This window comes from Chrysochloris asiatica, unplaced genomic scaffold, assembly GCF_000296735.1.
Source record: "Chrysochloris asiatica unplaced genomic scaffold, ChrAsi1.0 scaffold00125, whole genome shotgun sequence".
Lineage (NCBI taxonomy): Eukaryota > Metazoa > Chordata > Mammalia > Afrosoricida > Chrysochloridae > Chrysochloris > Chrysochloris asiatica.
In genome coordinates, this window is record NW_006408643.1 from 5,688,231 (window position 1) to 5,698,270 (window position 10,040).

Below are 10,040 nucleotides of genomic sequence, written 5' to 3' on the forward strand. Positions count from 1 at the left end.
TAGGCGCATGGATATTATCCTATCACTTATAGCATTGTACCTCATGACTGATCTGGATATGTTCTTTTTGACAATGAATGCAACACCATTCCTCTTCAGTGTGTCATTCCTGGCATAGTAAACCATGTGGTTGTCAGATTCAAAATGTCCCATACCACCACTCAGCTGTCAGTTTGTCGTACTGTGTGACTTGTGAGTTTCTCTGATTCTGGAAGCTATGCCATGGGTATTTTAAATACCAGCAGGGTCACCCATGGTGGAAAGGTTTCAGATGAGCTTCCAGATGAAGGCAGACTAGGAAGAAGGAGTGACGAACTACTTCAGAATATTTAATCACTGAAAACCTTATGAATAGCAGAGAAACACTGTCAGATACAGTGCTGGGAAATAAATGAGCCCCTCAGGTTGGAAGGCACTCAGAATACGACTGGGGAAGAGCTGCCTCCTCAAAGTAGAGTTGACCATGATGACGTGAATGGAGTAAAGCCTGTGGGAGTAAAGTTCACAGAACCTTCATTTACTGATGGGACACAACTCAAAATGAAGAGAGACAGCTGTAAACGTCCATTAATAATCGGAACATGGAATGTATGAAATGTGAATCTAGGAAATTGGAAAGATATTAGTGAGCCTGAGTAAAATCCACTATTAATCAAGGACCAATGAAAATGACCCCCTCCTGTGGCCATAGGACTCCGGTGTGGTGCTGTAGGATCACGCACTGGACCACAAAGTAGTTTAAACCATAGGGTCGGCAGTTCAAACTCAGCAACCGCTCCTTGGAAATCCTACACAGGGTCGCTATGAGTCAGAACAGACTAGATGGCACTTAACAACAACAATTGTAGCCATGCCTCAGAATGAGAAGTGGCAAACACCCATTAATAATAAGAACATGAAATGTACAAAGTATGAACCTAAAACAATTGGAAGTTGTACAGAACGAAATGGCACGCTTATAAAGATTGATGTTGTAGGCATTAGCTGAGACATTTTTTAATCCGTCTACTAGGCCACGAATGACAACTTGAAAAAGATGGTGTTGCATTCAACATCCAAAAGAAACCAAAAAACATTTCAAGATCTATAATACTGTCAATCATGTGCCTGTAAGGAAGACCATTTCTTAAGGCCATTATTCAGATTTAATCGCCAACCACTAATGCCAAAGATGAAGAAATTAAAGAACCAACTTCGACAATCAGAAATTGATCAATGATACAATGACAGTTACTGGTATTGAACTGCAAACGTTGGAAACAAGAAGAGCCTGTAGTTTAAAATAGGGCCTTGGTGATAGAAAAAAACCACCGTCAGTTGCATGATAGAATCTTGCAAGACCAGCAATTTATTCACAGCAAATACCTTTTTTCAACAACATAAATGGTCGCTATATTTGTAGATGGAATACCTATGAATCAAATCAAGAGGCGATTATGTAGAAACTCAGTATCATCTTCACAATAACGCCAGGGGCCAACTGTGGAGCACCCCATCAATTGCTCATATGTAAGTTCAAGTTGAAGTGAAGCAAATTAAAACAAGTAATCCATGAGAATCAAAATAGCATCTTGAATACATCACATCTGGATTTACAGACCATCTCAAGAACAGATTTATGCATTGAATACTAATGCTCAAAGACCAGAGGAGTTGGTAGGATGACATCAAGAACATCATACATGAAAAAAAGCAAAAAGTCATTTAAAAAAAACTGGGAAGAAAGGAAAGACCAAAGAAGAGACTGAGAAACTTGCTCTTGAAGAAACTCACATGAAAGGAAGAAATGATGAAGTAAAAGAGCTGAACAGAAGATTTCAAAGGGCTGCTCAAGAAGACAAAGAGAAATATTAGAGTGAGATGTGCAAAGACCTGGAGTCAGAAAACCAGGAAGGAAGAACATGCTCAGCATTTCTCAAGCTGAAAGAACTAAAGACAATATTCCAGCCTCAACCTGCAACGCTGAAGGATTCTATCAGCAAAATATTGAATGATGTAGGAAGCATCAAAAATAAATGGAAGGAATACATGGAATCACTGTGCCAAAAAGAACTGGTTAATATTCAACCATTTCAAGAGGTAGCCTATGGTCCAAGCTACACTGAAGGCACTAGTGACAAAGAAGGCTTCGGGAATTGATGGACTATCAATTGAGATGTTTCAACAAAAAGATTCAGTGCTGAAAATGCTCACTTGCTTATGCCAAGAAATTTGGACCATAGCTTACCCAGCCAGCTGACTGGAGGAAATCTATATTGTGCCCGTTCCAAAGGTGATCAGACAGAATGTGAGTCACACATTCATAGTATCACAAGAAGTAAAATTTTGTTGAACATGATTTAAAAATGGTAGAAGCAGTACATCCAACAGGGAACTTCCAAAAATTCAAGTTAGATTCAGAAGACATGGAATGAGGGATATCATTACTGATGTCAGATGGATCTTGGCTGAAAACAGAGAATACCAGAAAAAATGTTTACCTGTGTTTTTGTAACCATGCAAAGGCATTTAATTGTTTGAATCATAAAAAATTATGGACAACGTTGGGAAGAATAGGAATCCTAGAACACTTAATAAATGTTTTTATGCAGAACCAGTACCTAGATTAAGGGGCGGTCATTTGAACGGAAAAAGGGGATACTATTGCATGGTTTAAAATGGGAAAAATGTGTGTCAGCATTTATCCTTTCATCCTACTGAATGTTGAACAAATAATCCGAGAAGCTGAACTTTGTGAAGAACGTGACATCAAGATTGGAGAAAGACTCATTAACAACCTGCGATATGCAGATGATACAACCTTGCTTGCTGAAAGTGAAGAGGACTTAAAACATTTACTGATGAAGATCATAGAGCACTTAATAATAATAAAGATCAAAGACTTCAGTATGGATTACACCTCAATGTAGAGAAAACACAAATCCTCACCCACTGGACCAATATTAAGCAACATTATGATAAATGGAGACAAGATCAGAATTGTCAAGGATTTCATATTACTTGAATCCACAGCCAACACCCATAGACATAGCAGTCAAGAAATCAAAACTGCATATACACTGGGCAAATCTACTGCAAAAGATCTCTCTAAAGATTGTAATCATTGCAACGAAACAATGAGTGTAAAACCGATGTTCTCCCATGTAAACTATCACTCAATTCACAATAAAAACTAAAAAAAAAAATAATCTCTTTAAAGTGTTGAAAGGCAAAGACATCACTTTGAGGACCAATGTGTACCAAGCCATGGTATTTTCAATCACCTCATATGCATGTGAAATCTGGACAATGAATAAAGAAGACCTTTGCCCTTGAATTAGAATGCTTGAGAAGACTATTAAACGTACTATGACTTGCCCAACCAGAATACTCCTTGGAAGCTAGGATTGCCAGACTTCATCTCTCATACTTGGGACATACTGTCTGAAGGGACCAGTCCCTGGAGAAAGACATCATTCTTGGGAAAGTAGAAGGTCAATGAAAAAGAGGAAGACCCCCCAACAAGATGGATTGGCACCGTGGCAACAGCAACGGGCTTAAGCGTAAGAACAATTGTGAGCATGGCACAAGACCAGGCAGTGTTTCATTCTGTGTGCATAAGGTCGCTCGCTGTAAGTTGGAACAAACAAACTCAACAGCACCTAACACCAACATGAATTACCCGAAGAATGAGCAAATATGCCCTTAAGGAGTGAAGCCAGAAAGACTTCTCATATATTTTGATGTTATCTGGAAGGACTAGTCTTTAGAGAAGAGCATCATGCTTGGTAAAGTGGAGGGTCAGTGAAAGAGAAGAAGACCCCCAATGAGATGGATTACCACAGTGGCTGTACAATGAATGGGTCAAACATAGCAATTGTAAGACTGTCGGCGGATCTGTGGACACCATAAGGATGAATAGGGTCACTAAGGATATAGTGGCACCTAACAACAACCACACACACTCCTACAGTTTTTTACACCTAATTATTAGGTCTCTCGGGAGAACTTGCCCCTTCAGGGGTGATCTAGGGGTCTGGGGAGTAACACTAATGTACCTTTGTGCTGTCGAGTCAGTTCCAGCTCATAGGGTTTCTGAGGAGCAGCTGGTGGGTTTGAACTGCCGAGACCTTGTGGTTCGCAGTCCAGTGTTGATCCTACAGTGCCACACCAGGAGTCCCTTAAGAGCTCAGAATTTAGGGGAGCTTTAGGTAGAAAGAGGGTGATGGTGGTGGTGATGTGCTGTGGAGTCGGCTGCAACTCATAGCAACCTTGCATAGGATTTCCCAGGCTGTATATCTTTATGGGAGCACTAAGCCTCATCTTTCTCCTGTGGAGTAGCTAGCTGGTAGTTTCGAACTGCTAGCTTTGAGGTTAGCAGCCCAATTCATGACTACTAGGCTACCAGAGCTCCTTAGAAAGAGTATCGGACCTGGGGGCACAAAGACGAGAGGGACGAGGAATGCCTAACATGGAGGCCAGAGGATGAGAGGACCTTCTCTCATCCTTTATCCCTTCTCTCTGTGTGTTATCAGAAGCACAGTAGCTCTGTGGGATAAGCACAGGACCGGGAACCACAAGGGCGGCAGTTTGAGCTCACCACATACTCCACTGGAGAAAGATGAGGTTTTCTGCTCCTGCAAAGGTTTAAAAAGTCTTGGAAACCCTATACAGGGTTGCTATGAGTTGGAACCAACTAGATGGCAGTTAACACACACACAAGTGTGTGTGTGTGTGTGTGTGTGTGTGTGTGCATGCTGAGTGTGTTCCTGGGTGGTCAGAGGTAGAACTGTAAAAGGGAAAGGCCCATGGGATATCTGGAGGGATGCCACAACCCCAGCTAGCAAGAAGAAAGCTCCATCTTTATCCAACTTGGGACCACTATAAAAATTGCTACCAGGAGTGGGGTGTCTCAGGCATGTGTAAATAGGGGTGCTCTGGGGGACATCGCCTCCTTATGGGTCAGGTCAATTCTCCCTAACCAAGCCCCCCTCTTTACAGCTGGATGGTTACTGAACTTGCAGCACTTGACCTTGGGAGCCCAGATTGGAGAGGGGGAATTTGGAGGTGAGTGGGAGTGGGGTGGGCCGGAGGTTGAGAAAAGGGAGCTACTCAATTACCTCCGAGCTGTACAGCTGAGCCTCAGTTTCCCACTCTGTAGAATGGGGTAACAACAGCTGCTGTGAAGAGGAAATTAACTCCAGCAGAACCCTAGTAACTGTGAGCTGGCCCTGCACACCTCTGTGTTCTCGTACACAATGGCGCCTCTTCTCAGAACGCCTGTCCCTGAAATTATTGTTCCAGAATGTTCTAGGGCTTGCAGTAGGAATTGTCAGACTGTTTCCGTAAAGGGCCAGAGAGTAAATATTTTCAGCTTTGTGGACCAGATGGTATGTGCAGCCACAGACAATACGCAAATGAACAGACAAGGTTGTGCGCCAATAAAACTTTATTTATGGACCGTGACATTTGAATTTCATATTGTTTTTTCCGTGCCGCAAACCACTCTCTTCTTTTGTCTGATTTTGGTGTTTTCTTTCCAACCATTTAAAATTGCAAAATCCACTTTTGGCGATGGAGCTATACTATACAAAAACAGGGGGTGGTCTGCAGTTGGCTTAGCTCTTAAGGACAGGGGTTTCAAAGTCAGGGACTATTAATGTGAGGGAGAGGGGTGTGTGTCCATCAGGATCCTGACATCTGCCCCACTCCCGTTCCCCAGCCGTCCTACAGGGGGAGTACTTGGGGCAGAAAGTAGCTGTGAAGAACATCAAGTGTGATGTGACAGCCCAGGCCTTCCTGGATGAGACGGCCGTCATGACGTAAGTACGAGACGGGCAGCGGTGGGGTGGGCGGGGCCTCGGGGCCTGGTCCCTCCCTCACTCTGCCCCGCCTCACCCCACCCCCAGGAAGATGCAGCACAAGAACTTGGTGCGGCTTCTGGGCGTGATTCTGCACCAGGGGCTCTATATCGTCATGGAGCACGTGAGCAAGGTGGGGCGGGGCCTCGTACTTTGAGGGCGGGACCAGGATTCCTCGGGGGCGGGGCCTGATGGCCACGCGGGGAGAAATTCTAGATGGGCGGGACTCGCGATACTGAAGGGGTGGGGATTCTGGTTGGGTGGGGCCGGGTTCCCTAGGAGCTGGACCAGGGTTCTGAAGGGGAACTAGGGAAAGGACACCTGAATTGCTACGAATTCCGGACCTGTCCCCCACCCCCTTCAAAGGGCAACCTGGTGAATTTTCTGCGGACGCGGGGCCGGGCCCTTGTGAACACCGCTCAGCTCCTGCAGTTTTCGCTGTGAGTGGGGCTTTCGGAAGGGGATGGGAGGGAAACTAAGGCACCTGAGCCAGAACTTGGGCATGGGTGACCCCCGAGCTCCACTCGCCGTCCTGCCGCCCAGGCACGTGGCTGAGGGCATGGAGTACCTAGAGAGCAAGAAACTAGTGCACCGCGACCTGGCCGCACGAAACATCCTGGTGTCCGAAGACCTGGTGGCCAAGGTCAGCGACTTTGGCCTAGCTAAAGCCGAGCGAAAGGGGCTGGACTCGAGCCGGCTGCCTGTTAAGTGGACAGCGCCCGAGGCTCTGAAGCACGGGGTGAGCCCCCCTCCTCCCTGGGGATCTGGGGGTGGGCGAGCAGGCTCTACTCAGCTTAAGTGACCCTGGGGGCCTCCTCTGACCTCTCTAAACCCCCAGGAGATGTGGGAATCTGGAGAGTCCCTGCCCTCCATGAGCACTTAGCTCCTAATGGCCCCTTCCATCCTGTTTGAGCCTTAGTTTCGTAATTTTTCCATCTCTGAAATGGCCATGGGGACTCTTGGTCTGAGTTCCACTGGATTGTGGTCACCTCAGGAGAGGAGTCTCTGCGGGGAGAGCTGAGAGGGAGGATTAACCCAGGGAGGTGAGCCCCTGTGTGCCTCTTTGTCTGCTCTACAGAAGTTCTCCAGCAAGTCCGATGTCTGGAGTTTCGGGGTTCTGCTGTGGGAAGTCTTCTCATATGGCCGGGCTCCATACCCCAAAATGGTGAGCAAGGCCGGAGTGGCAGCTGATGGACCCCTAGTGGGTCTGGGGCTGTGGCCCTGGTGCCCCTGCCAACACTTGCGTGCCCTCTGTCCACAGTCCCTGAAGGAGGTATCAGAGGCTGTGGAGAAAGGCTACCGCATGGAACCCCCAGATGACTGCCCCGGCCCTGTCCATGCTCTAATGGGCAGCTGCTGGGAGGCCGAGCCAGCCCGCAGGCCGCCCTTCCGCAAACTGGCTGAGAAGTTGGCCCGGGAGCTGCGCAGCGCCGGCACCCCAGCCTCCGTTGGGGGACAGGAGGCTGATGGCTCCACATCACCCCGTGCCCAGGAGCCTTGACCCCACCGGTGGGGCCTTGTGTCTCAGAGGACCAAGAGAGTAGAAGGCACAGGAGGGCGCAGGCCAGGCCCAAGGAACGTTGGCCCCCCAACTGCCCTCCCGGCTCCAGGGCAGACGTGCAGGGACTCCGGCAGCCCGTGGACACCACAGACACACAGCAGGAGGGGAGAGTCATGTCTCCATAAAGACACCGGTTTCAAGGACAGTGGGTGTCTGTGTCTTTCTGATTTCTGAAGCCCTATCACCCTGAGGGGTCACAGCTGGCCACCCAAAGGACCACATGCTTAGATCCACTCACCCATATACCTCTCCATTCATCCACCTTACCGTGCAACCACCATCCACCCAACTGTTCAGCATTCACTGTCTGTCCATTCACCCGACCATCCATCCACCATCCATCCATCCATTCACCATTCATCCATCCACAAACCATCCATCTACTCATCATCCATCCATCCACCATCCATCCACCCATCATCCATCCATCCATCCACCATTCATCCACCGTCCATCCATCTATCCACCATCCATCTACTCACCATCCATCCACCGTCCATCCATCCATCCACCATTCATCCACCATGCATCCACCATCCATCCACCCACCATCCATCCATCCACTATTCATCTACCCACATCCATCCATCCATCCACCATCCATCCACCTACTATTCATCTACCCACCCATCCATCCATTCACCATCCATCCATCCATCCATCCATCCACCATTCATCTACCATCCATCTACCCACCATCCATCTACCCACCATCCATCCATCCACCATTCATCTACCCATCCATCCATCCACCATCCACCCATCCATCTACCCACCATCCATCCATCCACCATCCCCACACCCATTCACTAACAAACCCTTACCTGCTGTGTGCCAACCCCATTCTGGTCATTGTAACACCGCACACCTTTCACAATGACAGAGCTCACAGGTGACCCTACCTATGAATAAAGGACAACCGAATGTCCAGTGGCCCCAGGAGACACAAACACTGGCTAAGTGGCCTGCCTTTAGGCCCCACTCTGTGGGCCACTCTTATTTGGGGGACTTGGGCTTCCCCCCCCCCGGCTTAAATCTACACAGATTTGAGAGCCAAGTTCAATTCCCAGTCAGTTCGCCTCATGCACAACCCTCACTGGTCTGTCAGTGGAGGCTAGAGTTGCTAGGATGCTGAACAGGTTTTAACAGAGCTTCCAGACTAAGATTAGGAAGAAAGGTCTGGCAATCAACTTTCAAAATCAACCCATGAAAACCTATGAATCACAGGGGTCCAATGTGCTGCTGATCGTGGAGATGAAGCATGGCCGGGCACCGTTTCATCCCACTGTGCGTGGAGTTGGGCCGCCTCCAGGGTAGTTACCAGCAGTAACCTCATCATCTAGCTTTCTCTAACAGCCATGGTTTAGGAGAGTCCTGGAGAGTGACCCTGAATTTGGATGTGATCCCACTCCCAGGACTCCCTGAGCTGGGGGCACCAGGCCACAGCCCCCTTGCTGAGTCCGAGTCACAGAAATGTCATGCTAAATTCACACTGACTTCTAGCTTCACCCTCTGGCCTCAGTTTCCCTGCCAGCACCTGAGAGGGTTGAATGATTCTTTTTGTGGGAAGACTGAAGGGGCTGTGATTGGCTTGACCTTGCCTAATCCAGCTGGCAGGGACCACCTGTCACCTTGGCCTTGCACCATCAGCACCCTTAATCCACCCTCTAAGCTGATGCAGCATCTGCTAAATTGCCCAAAGCTCCCCAGACCCCAATCCCTGCGGTCTCATAACCCTCAAGGTCCAATTAGCTAATTGGAGCTTGAGCATGGGAGCAAGCGGCTTGTTCGTGTGTTAAAGTCATGAAGTAATTAGGGGAATTATCCCCTCCCCATCCACCCTGTATGCCCAGCTGGCTTCCCCGAGACCTGGCCACAGAGCCCTGTTAGCCCATCTTACAGATGGGGCGGCTGAGGCCAGGAGGGGCACTGGCCACACACAGCCCCTTAGAGCTCCAGCTGGGACTTAGCCTGAGCTCAGGAATTGGGATCTTCCAGCCTAGCTTCCCCCTCAGACAATAGCCACCGGTCACCTCCTGTTAAAAGTACAACTGGGCTCCACAGGGTTCTCAGTGGTTGAGTTTCCTAAAGTAGATTGCCAGCCCTTTCCAACTCATCTCTGGGTGGACTCAGACTTCCAACTTCCTGGTTGCAGCCGAGCCCTGTTAACCACTTGCACCTCCCAGGGACCCCCTTTTCTCTGCGTGATCTAGTTTCTCTGTGTTTCTTTGCTTCTCTCACCCTTCAAAGTCAAAATTCCGGAAGGATCTGTCTCTACTTCCTGTTCTGGGTCCCCAGCCTCCCTCCCATCTTCAGCATGCCTGCATCTTGCAGCCATTTCCCAGGCCTCACCTGGCCCTGCCGTCCCAGACCCCCTGAAACACCCTGTTATCCCTTTCCAGGGCCTGCCCACACCCAAGTTCCCAGCCTTCAGGTCCCCTGACATGCCCAGCCTCCTCAAACCTAGCAGGGTAAGCAGAGACATCCCATCACTCACCTGTCCTCCAAAGAGACTGGTTACCCCCTTTACCCCCAAGCCCTACAGCCCCACCATGTCTGCCCTGGTCTCCAGACTTTCTCACCTTACACTCATCTTCCAGCTGCCTCCTCCTGGCTTCCCATGTTACCCTCCCCAGCTC

At 48.5% G+C, this 10,040-nt stretch overlaps 1 protein-coding gene across 2 annotated transcripts in view; it reads left to right on the forward strand.

The window, feature by feature from the left end:
* The window catches only part of MATK (megakaryocyte-associated tyrosine kinase), a 17,270-nt gene extending 9,853 nt beyond the window's left edge, over positions 1 to 7,417 (forward strand). For both annotated transcript variants that reach the window (XM_006868942.1, XM_006868941.1), the window contains exons 7-13: positions 4,981 to 5,046; positions 5,702 to 5,801; positions 5,889 to 5,973; positions 6,207 to 6,280; positions 6,384 to 6,579; positions 6,919 to 7,005; positions 7,102 to 7,417. In XM_006868942.1, coding sequence (XP_006869004.1) covers positions 4,981 to 5,046; positions 5,702 to 5,801; positions 5,889 to 5,973; positions 6,207 to 6,280; positions 6,384 to 6,579; positions 6,919 to 7,005; positions 7,102 to 7,341 — 848 coding nt within the window. In that variant the 3' untranslated portion in view covers positions 7,342 to 7,417. The remainder of the gene's footprint in view (positions 1 to 4,980; positions 5,047 to 5,701; positions 5,802 to 5,888; positions 5,974 to 6,206; positions 6,281 to 6,383; positions 6,580 to 6,918; positions 7,006 to 7,101) is intronic.
* The last annotated feature ends 2,623 nt before the right edge of the window (positions 7,418 to 10,040 follow it).